The following is a 15,298-nucleotide window of genomic DNA, read 5'->3' as shown; positions in this document are numbered from 1 at the left end:
GAATGGGGGTCCTGGGGGGTCCTGGGGGGCACATGGGGGGCACATGGGGGTCCTGGGGGGTTCTGGGGGGTCCTGGGGGGCACATGGGGGGCACATGGGGGTCCTGGGTGGCCCATGGGGGTTCTGGAGGATTTGGGGGGGTCCTGGGAGGGGCCTGGGGGATCCTGGGGGGCACATGGGGGGCACATGGGGGCGGGGGCGTCCTAGGAGGGTTCTGTGGGGCCCAGGGGGGCTCTTGGGGGGTTCCGGGGGACCATCACCCCCCAGCCCTGCTCAGCTCTAACGTGTCCCCCCCGTGCCCCCCCCGTGCCCCCCAGCTCTGGGGGCGCCTCTCGGAGGTTTTGGCCTCGGAGGGGAATTACCGGCGGTACCGGGCGCTGCTGGGGGGCGCGGGGGGGGGCGGCGGGTTCCGGCTGCCGGCGCTCGGGGTTCACCTGCGGGACTGGTGGCGCTGGAGGAGGCGCTGCCGGACTGGGGGGGCCCCGCGCGCCCCCACCCCGCCAAGCTGCAGCAGCGCTTCGCCATCCTGGGGGGGCTGCTGGGGGGGGGGGGAGCCCCCCCGTGCCCGCCAACCCCGACCTGCTGCACCTGCTGACGGTGAGACCCCCCCGAGGCGCCCCCACCCCCCCCGCGCCCCCAAACCGCCCCCGTGCCCCAAAACTGCCCCTCACGCCCCAAAACTGCCCCCCCTCTCCCCAACACCCCCCGCACCCCCAAACCGCCCCTGCACCCCAAAACTGCCCCTCACACCCCCAACCCCCCCCGCACCCCCAACCCCCCCGCGCCCCAAAACCGCCCCCCGTGCCCCAAAACCGCCCCCCTGCACCCCAAAACTGTCCCCCTGTCCCCCAACCCCCGCTCCAAAACCGCCCCCGCGCCCCAAAACTGTCCCCCTGTACCCCAACCCCCGCACCCCAAAACTGCCCCCCGCGCCCCCAAACTGCCCCCCCCAGGCCCCAACCCCCCCGCACCCCAAAACTGCCCCCTGCCCCCCCCAACTGCCCCTCACGCCCCAAAACCACCCCCCCGCCCCCCAAACCTCCCTCCGCGCCCAAAACTGCCCCCCCGCACCCCAACCTCTCCCCGCGCCCCAAAACCGCCCCCCCGCACCCCAACCTCTCCCCGCACCCCAAAACCGCCCCCCAGGTGTCGCTGGAGCTGGGGCAGACCGAGGAGCAGCTCTACAGCTCTCGCTGCTGCGGGAGCCGCGGGGGGGGGTGAGTGGCGGGGGGGGGCGGGGGGCTCTGGGCCCCGCTGTGGGTCCGGGACCCCCATAATCCGTGTGTGTCCCCCCCCCACAGTCGGGGCCCCCCCCGCGCCCGCCCCCCCCTGCCCCATGGACGGGTGGGTCCTGCCCGACCCCCCCGGCCCGACCCCGCGCGGCTGCGGCAGCACCTGGAGCGGCTGGTGGAGGTGGGGGGGGGCGGGGGGTGATGGGGGGGCCCGGGGGGGTCCCTGGGGGTCTGGGGGTGACTCTGGGGAGCTGGGGGGCGGGGGGGCACTGGGGTGATGGGGGGGTCCTGGGGGGTCCGGGGGGGTGTCGGGGGGTCGGTGGGGGGGGGTCCCTGTGTGACGGGGGGTCCTGGGGGGGTCCTGGGGGGGTCAGTGGGGTGATGGGGGGGCCCGGGGGGGCCCGAGGGGTCAGGGGGGTCCTGGGGGGTCCCGGGGGGTTCAGTGGGGTGACGGGAGATCTCGTGGGGTCCCAGGGGGTAACGGTGGGGTGATGGGGGGTCCCGGGGGGTCCCGGGGGGTCGGTGGGGTGACGGGGGTCGCGGGGGGCTCAGTCCATCCCGGGGGGTCAGTGGGGTTCCGGGGGGTCCCGGGGGGTCTCGGGGGGGCGGTGGGGTTCCGGGGGTCCCGGGGGGTCCCGGGGGGTCGGTGGGGTGACGGGGGGTCGCGGGGGGCTCAGTCCATTTTCCGGAATTACGACGTGGACGGCGACGGCCGCATCTCGCGGGAGGAGTTCGGGGTCGTGCGGGAAAACTTCCCCCAGCTGCGGCGCTTCGGGGAGATCGACACCGACCGGTGCGGCCCCCCCGGACACCCCGACCCCCCCTGGACACCCCCGACCCCCCCGGGACCCCCCGGACACCCCCGGGATCCCCCCGACCCCCCCCGGCCCCCCCCGACCCTCCCAAACCCCCCTGGACCCCTCTGGAGCCCCCCGGGACCCCCCGGACCCCCCCCCCGGGCCCCCAACCCATGGACACCCCCCCAGGCACCCGGGACCCCAAATCCCCCCCCAGGGCCCTCATGTCTGGGACCCCCCCAACCCCCCCCCTTGGGGACCCCCCCTGGCCCCCCCAGGGACGGCAGCGTGACCCAGGGGGGATGGGAGGGGACCCCCCCCCCGCTGCCCCCCCCCATTCTGCCCCCCCCGCCCCCCCACTAATTTGAGGTCCCCCCCGACCCTCCCCCACCCAAACTGGGGGATTTTGGCCCCCCCCGACCCCCCCTACCCCCCCCCACCCCCCCCTTTTGGCCCCCCCGCCCCCCCACCAATTTGAGGCACCCCCGCCCCCCCCCGGCCCAAACTGGGGGATTTGGCCCCCCCCGACCCCCCCGCCCCCGGCTGCCCCCCCAGGGCCGGCGGCCTCACCCGGGGGCAGGTTCTCGCCTATTTCCTGCGCTGCAGCCAGGAGCCGCCCCCGCCCCCCCCGGGGCCCCCCCACAGCTTCGAGGGTCCCGGCCCCTCCGGCCCGGGGGGTGCGGCCAGTGCGGGCGGCTGGTGAGGGGGGGGGGGACGGGGGGGGCACGGGGGGGATATGGGGGGGGACGGGGGGGGGGACAGGGGGGACACAGGGGGGCACGGCGGGGGCCGGGGGGGGGCCGGGGGGGGCACAGGGGGTACGGGGGTTCACGGGGGGGCACGGGGGGGTACAGGAGGGGTACGGGGGGGGCACAGGGGGCACAGGGGGACACGGGGGGGACACGGGGCACACACATCACACACGGGTCACCCCCCCACACACGTGTCACACCCATCACACACACATCACACACGTGTCCCACGTGTCACACCACAGGTCACCCCCCCCACGGGTCACCCGCCTGCACACGCCTCGCACACGTGTGTCACACGGTGTCACACCTCGCACACGCGCTGCACACGTGCCGCACACATCACACAGCTCACACGCCTCGCACACGCATTGCACACGTGTTGCACGGCGTCGCGCGCCCCTCACACGCGCCTCACACACATGTTGCACGTGTGTCGCACACGCACCGCACACACCGAGCACGTGTGGTCGCACACGCATCGCACACGCCTCGCACGTGTCACACACACGCCCTCACACGCCTTCGTGTGCGTCACGCCTCACACGCCTCGCACACCCCTTGCACACGCATTGCACACGTGTTGCACAGGCAGCGCACACCCCTCACACTCACCTCACACGCCCGCACACGCCTCGCACGTGTCGCACACCCCTTACACGCCTCCTCACACCTCATGTGCCCCTTGCACGCCCCTTGCACGCCCCTTGCACACCCTCACATGCCCGCACACACTCGCACACACTCGCACACGGGGTCGCTCGGAGCCGGGGGTGCAGCGTGCACGGGGGGGGGGGGTTTGCACGAGTGTTTTGCACGGGGAGGGGCGGGCCGGGGGAGGGGCTTTGCACAAGCACCGCTTCGTGTCACACGACAGCTTCGCACGGGGGGGGGGGGGGGGAGCACTCGCACGGGGACCCCCCTCACCCCTCACCCCTCCCCCCCCCAGATTTTGGGGCTCCACAAACAGGAGCTGAAGTGCCGCAGTGAGTGGGGGAGGGGCGGGGGGTCAGGGGTGCCCTGGGGGGGTGGGGGGGGGTGATGGGGGGGGTCAGGGGTGCTGGGGGGGGTCACAGGTGCTGGGGGGGGGCTCAGGGGTGCTGGGGGGGGTCTCAGGGTGCCGGGGGGGGTCTCAGGGTGCGGGGGGGGGGTCTCAGGTGCCGGGGGGGTCTCAGGGGTGCTGGGGGGGGTCTCAGGGTCTCAGGGTGCCGGGGGGTCTCGGTGCCGGGGGGGTCTCAGGGTGCGGGGGGGGGTCTCAGGGTGCCGGGGGGTCTCAGGGGTGCTGGGGGGGGTCTCAGGGTGCCGGGGGGTCTCAGGGTGCTGGGGGGGGTCTCAGGGTGCCGGGGGGGTCTCAGGGTCTCAGGGTGCCGGGGGGTCTCGGTGCCGGGGGGTCTCAGGGTGCGGGGGGGGGTCTCAGGGTGCCGGGGGGGTCTCAGGGTGCGGGGGGGGGGTCTCAGGGTGCCGGGGGGGTCTCAGGGGTGCTGGGGGGGGTCTCAGGGTCTCAGGGTGCCGGGGGGGTCTCAGGGTGCCGGGGGGGTCTCAGGGGTGCTGGGGGGGGTCTCAGGGTCTCAGGGTGCCGGGGGTCTCGGTGCCGGGGGGGTCTCAGGGTGCTGGGGGGGGTCTCAGGGTGCCGGGGGGGTCTCAGGGTCTCAGGGTGCGGGGGGGGGTCTCAGGGGTGCTGGGGGGGGGTCTCAGGGTGCCGGGGGGTCTCGGTGCCGGGGGGGTCTCAGGGTGCCCCCCCCCAGCCTGCGGCCTGCGCTGTCACACCCGGTGCCGGGACCGGCTGCGGGTCGAGTGTCGCCGTCGCACCCAGAGCGTCGCCCGCCCCCCCCCCGGCCCCCCGGGGGCCCCCCCCCCGCTCCTTCAGCTTCTCCCTGCCCGGCCCCGCCGCGGCTCCCTGCGCCCCCCCCGGGACCCCCCCGGGGACCCCCCCGAGCCCCCCCCGGAGCCGCAGGAGCTGCAGGAGCTGCAGGACGGGGTCTTCGACATCCGCCTCTAGGGGGGGTCGGGCCGGGGGGGCGCTGGGCGTGTCCCCCCCCCCCAGGGGCCCTGACCTGACCCCGCTCGGACACGGGACCCCCCGCAGCGGGGGGGGACGGGGGGGTGGGGGTGGGGGTGGGGGCAGCGCTTGTATCTGTGGGAATAAACCGGGTCCGTCCCGGGTCCGTCCCTCGGTCCGTCCGGCCCCTCTTGGGGGGGGGTTACACTGGGGGGGCTCCATGGGGCGGCTCTGGGGGGACTGGGGGTGTCTGGGGGGCTCTGGGGGGTGTCTATGGGGTGTCTATGGGGTGTCTATGGGGTGTCTATGGGGTGTCTATGGGGTGTCTATGGGGGATCTATGGGGTGTCTATGGGGTGTCTATGGGGTGTCCATGGGGTGTCTATGGGGTGTCTATGGGGTGTCTATGGGGTGTCTATGGGGTGTCCATGAGGTGTCTATGGGGTGTCTATGGGGTGTCTATGGGGGATCTATGGGGTGTCTATGGGGTGTCCATGGGGTGTCTATGGGGTGTCCATGAGGTGTCTATGGGGTGTCTATGGGGTGTCTATGGGGGATCTATGGGGTGTCTATGGGGTGTCTATGGGGTGTCTGTGGGGGTGTCTATGGGGTGTCTATGGGGTGTCCATGGGGTGTCTATGGGGGATCTATGGGGTGTCTATGGGGTGTCTGTGGGGTGTCTATGGGGTGTCTATGGGGTGTCTATGGGGTGTCCATGGGGTGTCTATGGGGGATCTATGGGGATCTATGGGGTGTCTATGGGGTGTCTATGGGGGATCTATGGGGTGTCTATGGGGTGTCTATGGGGTGTCTATGGGGTGTCCATGGGGTGTCTATGGGGGATCTATGGGGTGTCTATGGGGTGTCTATGGGGGATCTATGGGGTGTCTATGGGGATCTATGGGGTGTCTATGGGTGTCCGTGGGGTGTCTATGGGGGATCTATGGGGTGTCCGTGGGGTGTCTATGGGGGATCTATGGGGTGTCTGTGCCCCCCCCGGGGGCTCACGCCGGGGCCGTGCCCGCGCCAGGCCGGGAGGGGTTTGGGGGGGGTTTGGGGGGGGTTGGTGAAGGGGTGGGGGAGGGGTGGGGCGCGCGCGCGGGGGGTGGGGGAGGGGCGGGGGCGCGCGGGGCCGGTGCCGCGCTCGTGCCGCGGCGGGCGGGAGCTGCGGGACTGCGGGAGCGGCGGGGCCGGGCCGGAGGCAGCGGGCGGGCAGGTACGGGGGGGGATGGGGGGGGATGGGGGGCAGGAGGGGGGGGCAGGATGGGGGGGGCAGGAGAGGGGGGGCGGGGGGGGCACCCGGGACCGCAGGAGGGCGGGGGCTGGATTTTAGGAGAGGATTGGGGGGGGCAGGATGGGGGGGGCAGGTGTGGGGTACCGGGGGGGGCAGGATGGGGGGGGGCGCGATTAGGGGGGGGCAGGATGGGGGGGGGCAGGTTTTGGGGTACCGGGGATGGAGGCTGCGGGGGGGGACAGGGGGGTGCAGGATATTGGCGGGGGGGGGGCGGGGGGAGGTAGCGGGATGAGGAGATGCAGGGGGGGGGGGGGGGGCGCAGGATGGGGGGGGCTGCAGGATTGGGGGGGGGCAGTTTCGGGGCGCGGGGGGGCAGGTTCGGGGCGCGGGGGGGCGCAGGCCGGGCCCCAGAGCGGGAGGTGCAGGATCATTGGGGGTACGGGGGGGGGTCACATCCCCCCCCCATCACCGTGAGGGCTCCGGGGGGGCCCCTCCCCCCCCCCCTCCCCGGGTGTGTGTGTGAGGGCGGGGGAGGGGCCGCACCCCCCCCCCCCCCCATCGCGGGGCTCATCCCCCCCCAGCGCCTGGTTTTGGGGGGTCGCCTCCAGCCCCCCCCCCCCCCCATTGCAGGGCCCGGGGCCGCATCAGCCCCGCCCTGGCCGGGCCCCCCCCGCCCCTCCCCCCCGCCCCTCCCCCCCCGTGTGCGCGGGGGCTGCCGGGCACGAGGGTGCACACGCGTGTGCGGGGGGTTGGGGGGGGGCAGGGGGGTGCGTGTGAACTGGGGGTGCACGTGAGTGTGCACCTGCGGAATGGGGAGGGGGGGGTGTGGCCGCGTGTGCGCAGCCGGGGTGCACGTGCGCGTGCAAAGGGGGTGCCCGGGGCGGGTGAGCGTGCGAGGGGCGGCGGGTGTGAGTACGGGGGGGGTGTTTGCACGGGGGGGGGGGTGTCGCGTGCGCGTGTGCAGGCTGTCGGGGCGTGCGTGCACGTGTGTGTGTGTGTGTGTGTGTGTGTGCGTGTGCATCCCGGCTGTGCACACGCGTGTGCACACACAGAGGCCTGGACAGGCCCGTGGGCGCGTGTTCACACGCGTGTGCACGGGGCGGGGTGGGGGGGGCGGGTCCAGGGCACACGCGTGTGCAAGGGTGGTGTGTCTGCATGTGTGTGTGCACGCGTGTGCACGTGCGTGTGCGAGGCCGGGTCCCGCCCGCGGGGGCCCCTCCGGGGGGGGTTGGGGGGGTCCCCTGGAGCCCCCCCCCCCCAGCGCCCCCCCCCCCCCCCGGTGACCTTCAGGCGCCCGCGGGAAGCCACCGGGGACCCCGACGTCGGGGTGCGCCCCCCCCCCCCCCCAGTGTCTGGGTGCGCCCCCCCCCCCTTATCAGGCAGCAGAAATCAATAATTAATTCATTAATTATCTCGGGGGGGGGAGGGGCGCGATGAGGACGCCTGGGCCCCCTGTGGGGGGAGGGGCGGGGGGGGGCACCCGGCTGCTGGGGACCCCCCGTGGGGGGGAGGGTCAGGGGGTCTGGGGGGGGGGGGAGGTGTCTATGGGGCCCCCCCCGCACCCCTGGGGTTGGGGGAGGGGGGGGTGTCATGGTGGGGGGGGGGTCGTCGCTGTCAGCCCCTCCCCCCCGCAGGTGCAGCAGTTAACGTGATTGGCTCATTATGCGGCGCATGTAATGAGCCCCGATCCCGGGGGGGGGCCCCGGCGGGTTATAAATAACCCGGGGCCTCATTTGCATGATGCCAGATCCCGGGTTGCCGCGGTGACCGGCATCACCCCCCTAATCACTGGGGTTAATTAACCGGCTCGATAACGAGGGGGGGGCTGGAGCGAGGCCCGGACGCCTGCGCCCCCCCCTCACGCTCTCTCTCCCCCCTCCCCCCCCAGGTGCCCACCGGACCCCCCGGCCACGCTGTAGCCCCCCCCGGGGCCACCCATGCGGCTGTGAGAGGACGGGGGTGGCCGGGCCCCCCCAGGGCCCCCCCAGGGCCCCCCCAGACCCGCCCAGGCTCCGCGGCCCCCCCAGGCGCCATGACCCGTCCGGACGCCGACGGCCACCCGGGGCCCGGGGCCCCCCCCGAGACTGAGCCCCGCGAAGGCCCCGTGGCCGACCGAGGGTTCGAGGCCAACCAGGACTCTGCGGCCCGTCGGGGCTCCGAGGACCATCTAGAGACCGCGGCCCGCCAGGCCTCCGTGGCCACCCAAGGGTTGGTGGCCAACCAAAGCTCCGTGGCCACCCAAGGGTTCAAGGCCGACCAGGACTCCGTGGCCCACCACGGCTCCGAGGCCCATCGAGGCCCCGAGGACCATCTAGAGACCGCGGCCCGCCAGGACTCGTTCGTGGCCAACCAAGGGTTGGTGGCCAACCAAGGCCCCGTGGCCCGCCGGGGCTCCCAGGGCCCACCGAGAGCCCAACAGCAGCGGCGGCTCCGCGGCCCCGTTGGACTCGAAGGTCTCCGGGGACTCTCCGACACCGGGGTCGGCCCCGGCCCCGCGCACGGGCTGGACCTGGAGGGCCACCAAGGCCCGATGGCCAACGCGGCCCCCGTGGCCAACCGCGGGCCCCGCGGCCCGGCCGCTTCTGGGGGTCCAACAGGCCCCCGCGGCCCGCCCAGAGGTCAAGGTCAACCGAAGCCTCGTGGCCCCCTCGGGCCCGATGGCCAACGTGGCCCCCGCGGCCCACCCGGAGGTCAAGGTCGACCGAAGCCCCGCGGCCCGTTCAGAGGCCGAGACCGGCCCAGACTCGGGGCCCCCGTCTCGAGGCCGAGTCCCGCCCCCCCTCCGTGGCCACCCGGGCCACCCCGTCCCCTGCGCGCGGCCCCTCGGGCGCCCGCCTGGCCCTGGCGCTCTTGACCTTGGGGTCGCTGCTGCTGCCGCCGCCGGGGGCCGCGGGGGCGGCGCTGGAGTTCGGGGGGGCCCCGGGCCAGTGGGCGCGCTACGGGCGGTGGTCGCCGGGGGCCGGCGGGCAACTGAGCTTCAGCCTGAAAACCAACGTGACCCGGGGCGCTGCTGCTCTACCTGGACGACGGCGGCAACTGCGACTTCCTGGAGCTGCTGGTGGCCGAGGGGCGGCTGCGGCTCTGCGCTTCGCCATCGCCTGCGCCGAGGCCGGCCACCGTGCAGCCGCCCGCGGCCGTGAGCGACGGCCGCTGGCACATGGTGCTGCTGACCCGCAACGCCCGCGAGACCGCGCTGGCCGTGGACGGGGAGGCGCGCGCCGCCGCCGTGCGCTCCAAGCGCGCCGAGATGGCCGTGGCCAGCGACCTCTTCGTGGGCGGGATCCCCCCCGACGTGCGGCTCTCGGCCCTCACGCTCAGCACCGTCAAGTACGAGGCGCCGTTCCGGGGCTGGGTGGCCAACCTGAAGGTGGGCGACGCGCCGGCGGCGCTGCTGGGCGCCCAGGGGGTGCGGGGCGAGGGGGACGAGCGCTGCGCCCGCCACCCGCCCTGCGCCCACGGCGGCCGCTGCACCCTGCGCCGCGGAGAGCCCCGCTGCGACTGCGCCGGCACCGGCTACCGCGGGCCCTTCTGCGCCGAAGGTGAGGGGGGGCGGGGGGCTGGGGGGGGGCTGCGCTCGGGGGCGTCCCCGCGGCTCCGCGTCCCCTCGGCCTTGGGCGTCTCCGTGGCGCCGCGACCTTGAGCTCCTCCACGTCCTCGTGTCCTCGTGGTGCTGCGCGTCCTCGTGTCGTTGGGTCCTTGTGTTCCCCCACGTCCTCGTGTCCTCCTGGTCTTGCGCGTCCTCGTGTCGTTGGGTCCTTGCGTTCCTCCACATCCTCATGTTGTCACATCCTTGAGCTCCTCCACGTCCTCGTGTCCTCCTGGTCTTGCACGTCCTCGTGTCGTTGGGTCCTTGAGTTCCTCCACGTCCTCGTGTCCTCCTGGTGTTGCACATCCTTGTGTTCCCCCACGTCCTCGTGCCGTTGGGTCCTTGAGCTCCTCCATGTCCTCGTGTCCTCCTGGTGCTGCATGTCCTCGTGTCGTTGGGTCCTTGAGTCCCTCCACTTCTTCGTGTCCCCTCAACATTGGGCGTCTTCATGGCATCACATCCTTGAGATCCTCCATGTCCTCGTGTCCTCGTGGTGCTGCACATCCTCGTGTCATCGGGTCCTTGAGCTCCTCCACGTCCTTGTGTCCTCCTGGTCTTGCACGTCCTCGTGTCATTGGGTCCTTGAGTTCCTCCACATCCTCGTGTCATCGGGTCCTTGAGCTCCTCCACGTCCTCATGTCCTCCTGGTGCTGCACGTCCTTGTGTTCCCCCATGTCCTCGTGTCGTTGGGTCCTTGAGTTCCTCCACACCTTCGTGTCCCCTCGCCCTTGGATGTCTCCATGGCGCCATGTCCTTGAGCTCCTCCACGTCCTCGTGTCCTCCTGGTGTTGCACATCCTTGTGTTCCCCCACATCCTCATGTCGTTGGGTCCTTGAGTTCCTCCATGTCCTCGTGTCCCCTCAGCCTTGGGCGTCTTCACGGCGTCACGTCCCTGAGTGTTTCCATGTCCTCGTGTCCTCCTGGTCTTGCACGTCCTTGTGTTCCCCCACATCCTCACGTCGTCACATCCTTGAGTTCCTCCACGTTTTCGTGTCCCCTCGGCCTTGGGCGTCTCCGTGGCACCACGACCTTGAGCTCCTCCATGTCCTCGTGTCCTCCTGGTGTTGCACGTCCTTGTGTTCCCCCACGTCCTTGGGTCCTTGAGTTCCTCCACGTCCTCGTGTCCCCTCGGCCTTGGGCGTCTTCACGGCGCCACGTCCCTGAGCGTTTCCATGTCCTCGTGTCTTCCTGGTGTTGCACGTCCTCGTGTCATTGTGTTCTTGCGTGGCTCCCGTCTCTGCGTCGTCACGGTGTTGCACACCCTCGTGCTTCTCCATGTCCTTGTGACCTCACGCTGCTCCATGTCCTCGTGTCCTGGTGCTTCTCGGTGGCCTCTTGGCATCAGGAGCCTCCGTGGCGCCACGTCCTCGTGCTTCTCCGTGTCCTCCCGCCTCCGTGGTGTTGCACGTTGTCACGGCTCCACGCTTGTGCTTCTCCATGTCCTCGTGTCTCTCCGCGTCCTCGTGCCCCCACAGCCCCGCCGCCTCCAGCCCTCTGTGCCTTCACACCCCTCCCTGTCTTTGCACGTCCTTGTGCCCTCAAATGTCCTCGTGGCTTTGCACGTCCTCGTGTCTCCATGTCCTCGTGTCTCCGTGTCCTCGTGTCTCCGTGTCCTCATGTCTGTGTCCTCGTGTCTCCATGTCCTCACCGCCTCCAGCCCTCCGTGCCCTCACACCCCTCCCTGTCTTTGCACGTCCTTGTGCCCTCACACGTCCTCGTGCGGCGCAGAGGGGGGGCACAGGCGGGTGACACACGGGGGCGTTGGGGTCCCCCCGCTGTGGGGGGGCGAGATGAGGGTTTGGGGCCCCCCAGCCCCACACCGGGGAGTCACACGCCAGCGTCTACTTGTGCAATCGCACGTCCCAGTGCCCTCACACGCCCCCGTGGCCCTGCCCCTCCCCAATGTCCTCGCACGCCCCCGTGCCCTTGCACGCCCTCGTGCGATCACACCCCCCGTGCCCCTGCCCCCTCCGCACACCCTCGTGCGAGGCAGCTCTGCGCGTGCCCCGGGCGCCCGGGTCCCTCGTGCGAGTCACCACCTCGTGCGAGTCACCCCCTCGCACACGTCCCCGCCGGGGGGGGGGGGGGGCCTGGTGACAACCGGCGGCGTTGCCATGGCGACAGCATCCTCCCAGGCCCATTGCCGGGGCTGCGGTTGCCGGGGCTGGAGGCCGTGACGTGTTGCCATGGCGACGCCGGTGATGGGTTGCCGTGGCGACGCCGGGGTGGTTGACCCGTTGCCAAGGCCGGTTGCCACGGCGACGCCCGGGCCGCCTGTCTCCCTGGCGACGGTTGCCGGGGCGCGGCGCCGCGGGGATGTTTTTCCACCCGCCGTGTCCTTGAGGGGGGACGGGGACGGGGACGGGGGGGCGGGGGCGCCCCGGGGGGGCGCTATAGGGGGCACAGTCCCTATAGGGTGCAGGCAGGGGCCCTGTGGGGTGCCCCATGGGGTGCAGGGTCCCTATAGGGTGCTATAGGGTGTCCCATGGGGTGCAGGGTCCCTATAGGGTGCTATAGGGTGCCCCATAGGGTGCAGGGTCCCTATAGGTGATGGGGGGAGCTATGGGGTGCAGAGTGGCTGTGGGGTGCCCCATAGGGTGCAGGGTCCCTGTAGGGTGCTGGGGGTGCCCCATGGGGTGCTCGTGCGGTGCCGTGGGGGCACAAGGGGCGTGCAAAGTCCGTGCAACACCCCCCTCCCCCCCCGCCGTGCGACACACCCGCCGTGCAAGGCCCAGCCTCGTGCCCTCGCCCGCCCCCACCCCTCCCCCCCAGCCTCCCAAGGTCACCCCAAGGTCACGGGGACCCCCGGGGGGGGGTGGGGGTGGGGGGTGTCACTGGGGCCGCGCACGAGAACACGGGGGGGCACGAGGGTCCCGCTCACTAACGCCTCTTCCCTTCCCCTCCCCCGCTCGCCCCGGGACCCCCAGAGGAAGAACCTGCGGTGGAAGGTGAGTCGGGGGCGTGCAAGGGGGGGCGGGTGTGCAAGGGGGTGAGTGTGCAACGGGGTGAGTGTGAATGTGCAAGGGGGTGAGTGTGCAAGGGGGTGAGTGTGCAAGGGGGTGAGTGTGCAACGGGGTGAGTGTGAATGTGCAAGGGGGTGAGTGTGAATGTGCAAGGGGGTGAGTGTGCAAGGGGGTGAGTGTGCAAGGGGGTGAGTGTGCAACGGGGTGAGTGTGAATGTGCAAGGGGGTGAGTGTGCAAGGGGGTGAGTGTGAATGTGCAAGGGGATGAGTGTGCAACGGGGTGAGTGTGCAAGGGGGTGAGTGTGAATGTGCAAGGGGGTGAGTGTGCAAGGGGGTGAGTGTGAATGTGCAAGGGGGTGAGTGTGAATGTGCAAGGGGGTGAGTGTGCAAGGGGGTGAGTGTGAATGTGCAAGGGGGTGAGTGTGAATGTGCAAGGGGGTGAGTGTGCAAGGGGGTGAGTGTGAATGTGCAAGGGGGTGAGTGTGAATGTGCAAGGGGGTGAGTGTGCAAGGGGGTGAGTGTGAATGTGCAAGGGGGTGAGTGTGAATGTGCAAGGGGGTGAGTGTGCAAGGGCGGGTGTGAGGCCGGAGCCGGAGGGTTTTGCACGGGGGGGGAGGGGTTGTGCAGGGCTCAGCGCTCGTGCAAGGCCGCGTGTGCAAGGGGCGGGGGGGGGCGGGCGGGGCTCGTGCAAAGCCCGGGGGAGGGGAGGGGCCACACGCCGCTCCCGGCCACGCCCCCTCCGGCCACGCCCCGCGTGACGTCACCCTCCCGGCCGGCCCACTCGGGCGGCGCCATGCAAATGAGGGGGGCGGGGCGATGCAGATGACGGCGCGTCGGCAGCCAATGGGGAGGCGGCCCCGCGCTGCCCCGCCCCCTCCGCCAGCAGCGCCCCCGGGGTGGGGGAGGGGTCCCCGCGCGAGGGGCGCCCCCCCGCCCCCCCCGTGTCTCCATCCCCCCCTCCCCCCCTCCCCTCCCCCACCCCCGGCTTTTCCCCCGACGCCAAAAGGGGAAAAACCCGCGGGAAGGCGGCGGGTGGGGGAGGGGCGGCGCTGCCCGCGTGGCCCCTCCCCCCCGCGCCTGTCCCCGCCCCCACCCGTGTGCCCCTCCCCCCCCGCCCCTCCCCCCGGCATCCCCGATGCCGTCACAACCCCCCGCGTTGTGACGTCACAACCCCCCGCGTTGTGACGGGGCCCGCGGTGACGCCTCTTCTCTCCCCTCCCCCCGCCGCCGCTTTTCCGCCATTTCCGGCGTTTCCGCAACTTTCGACGCTTTTTTGTGCTTTTTTGTTCGTTTTTGTTCGTTTTTGTTCGTTTTTGTTCTTTTTTTTTGTTCTTTCTCCTTTGGGGATTTTTTTTCTTTCCCAAAACTCACTTTTTCCTCCGTCGCCGTTTTTGCGTTTTTTGCTCGTTTCTCCCGTTTCTGGGGCCGCTTCGGCCCTTCCCTCCTTTTTCTTTCGTTATTTCCCCTTTTGACTTATTTTCCCCTTTTTAAATTATTTTTCCCCTTTTGACTCATTTTCCCCCACAAACCATTTTCCCGTTTTTGTTACATTTTCCCTTTTCCGATGATTTTTCTCTTTCCGACGACACTTTCCCTTTTTTCACGACTTTCCCTCATTTGGGCGATTTTCCCCTTTATTAACGTCTTTTACCTTTCTTTGACCCTTTTGACTTTTTTCCCTCTTTCTGCTTTTTCTGCTTCTTTTGCCTTTTACCCCTTTTTGCTCATTTTCATTATTTTCCCCTTTTACCATTCCGGCCGTTTTTCGCTGCGTTTCCGCCCTTTTCCCTTTATTCCCGTTTTTTCCTTCATTCTTTCGCCTTTTTTAAACCATTTTCCCTCTTTTGAACCATTTGGGCCTTTTCCATTGTTTCGATTTTCTTTTATTATTTTTGCCTTTTAATGTTATTTTTCCTCATCCCTTTCGCTTGTTCCTTTGCTCTTTTTCTCCTTTTCCTCCTTTTTTCTCCCTTTTTTCTCCTTTTCTCCCTTTTTCTTCCATTTTCTCTTTTTCTCCTTTTCTCCCTTTTTCTCCCTTTTTCTCCCATTTTCTCCCTTTTTCTCCCTTTTTCTCTTTTTCTCCCTTTTTCTCCCATTTTCTCCTTTTTCTCATTTTCTCCCATTTTCTCCCTTTTTCTCCCTTTTTCTCTTTTTCTCCTTTCCTCCCTTTTTCTCCTTTTTCTCCCTTTTCCTCCTTTTTCTCTTTTTCTCCCTTTTTTCTCCCATTTTCTCTTTTTCTCCTTTTTCTCCTTTTCTCCCATTTTCTCCCTTTTTCTCCATTTTCTCCATTTTCTCCCTTTTCTCCTTCTCTCCTCTCCCATCACTTTCGCTTTCTCCTCCCGGCACTTTCCCTTTCTCGGCCACCTTCACTCCCCTCCCCCCGCTTTGGCTCCTCCCCCCAAGGTCCCGCCCACCTGCGAGTCACCGGCCAAGGTAATGACGCGCCCCTCCCCCCGCGCCGCCGTCGGGCCCCTCCCCCATCGTCACGTCAGCGCCATCGTCATCGTCACCCCGTCACCATCGTCACCATCGTCCCCATCCTCACGTCACCCCCCTCCCCCCTCCCCCCCCCGCATCGTGTCTGTGGCTCGTGCGACACGGGGAGGGGGGGGAGGGGCGGCCACCTCGCACGGGGACTGGGGGGGGAGGGGGAAGGGAGGGGGAGGGGCAGCTCCTTGCACGGGCACCCCTGGGCACGAGGGTGCCCTCGCACGGAGCCCTCCCGGCCCCCCCGGG

At 70.1% G+C, this 15,298-nt stretch overlaps 3 protein-coding genes across 3 annotated transcripts in view; all 3 read left to right on the top strand.

Annotated features, from left to right (window-relative positions):
• The first annotated feature begins 83 nt into the window (after positions 1-83).
• Positions 84-4,948, top strand: LOC141938643 (uncharacterized). The gene is made up of 7 exons (XM_074857563.1): positions 84-597; positions 1,147-1,217; positions 1,302-1,413; positions 1,910-2,025; positions 2,585-2,728; positions 3,731-3,767; positions 4,527-4,948. The coding sequence occupies exons 1-7, from the start codon at positions 84-86 to the stop codon at positions 4,778-4,780; spliced, it is 1,248 nt and encodes a 415-aa protein (XP_074713664.1). The 3' UTR covers positions 4,781-4,948.
• A 926-nt stretch (positions 4,949-5,874) lies between these two features.
• Positions 5,875-8,867, top strand: LOC141938648 (uncharacterized). Its single transcript, XM_074857573.1, has 2 exons — positions 5,875-5,995; positions 7,902-8,867. Exon 2 carries the CDS (start codon positions 8,046-8,048, stop codon positions 8,865-8,867), a length of 822 nt encoding a protein of 273 aa, XP_074713674.1. The 5' UTR covers positions 5,875-5,995; positions 7,902-8,045.
• A 143-nt stretch (positions 8,868-9,010) lies between these two features.
• LOC141938646 (neurexin-2-like) overlaps positions 9,011-15,298 on the top strand; it is a 41,875-nt gene continuing 35,587 nt past the window's right edge. The window contains 3 exon segments of the mRNA XM_074857566.1: positions 9,011-9,552; positions 12,527-12,547; positions 14,966-14,995. Of these exon segments, the coding sequence (XP_074713667.1) occupies positions 9,171-9,552; positions 12,527-12,547; positions 14,966-14,995 (433 nt within the window). The 5' untranslated portion in view covers positions 9,011-9,170.

This window comes from Strix uralensis, unplaced genomic scaffold (assembly GCF_047716275.1).
Source record: "Strix uralensis isolate ZFMK-TIS-50842 unplaced genomic scaffold, bStrUra1 scaffold_223, whole genome shotgun sequence".
Taxonomy (NCBI): Eukaryota; Metazoa; Chordata; class Aves; order Strigiformes; family Strigidae; genus Strix; species Strix uralensis.
The sequence above is the reverse complement of the archived record's forward strand: the minus strand, read 5'-3'. Positions and strand labels throughout refer to the sequence as shown.

Coding starts and splice junctions, on each gene's coding strand:
- LOC141938643 (XM_074857563.1), top strand. CDS start 84: ATGGGGGGCACATGGGGGTCCTGGGTGGCCCATGGGGGTTCTGGAGGA. Junction 598..1,146: donor ACCTGCTGCACCTGCTGACG/GTGAGACCCCCC, acceptor ACCGCCCCCCAG/GTGTCGCTGGAGCTGGGGCA. Junction 2,729..3,730: donor GCGGCCAGTGCGGGCGGCTG/GTGAGGGGGGGG, acceptor TCCCCCCCCCAG/ATTTTGGGGCTCCACAAACA.
- LOC141938648 (XM_074857573.1), top strand. CDS start 8,046: ATGACCCGTCCGGACGCCGACGGCCACCCGGGGCCCGGGGCCCCCCCC.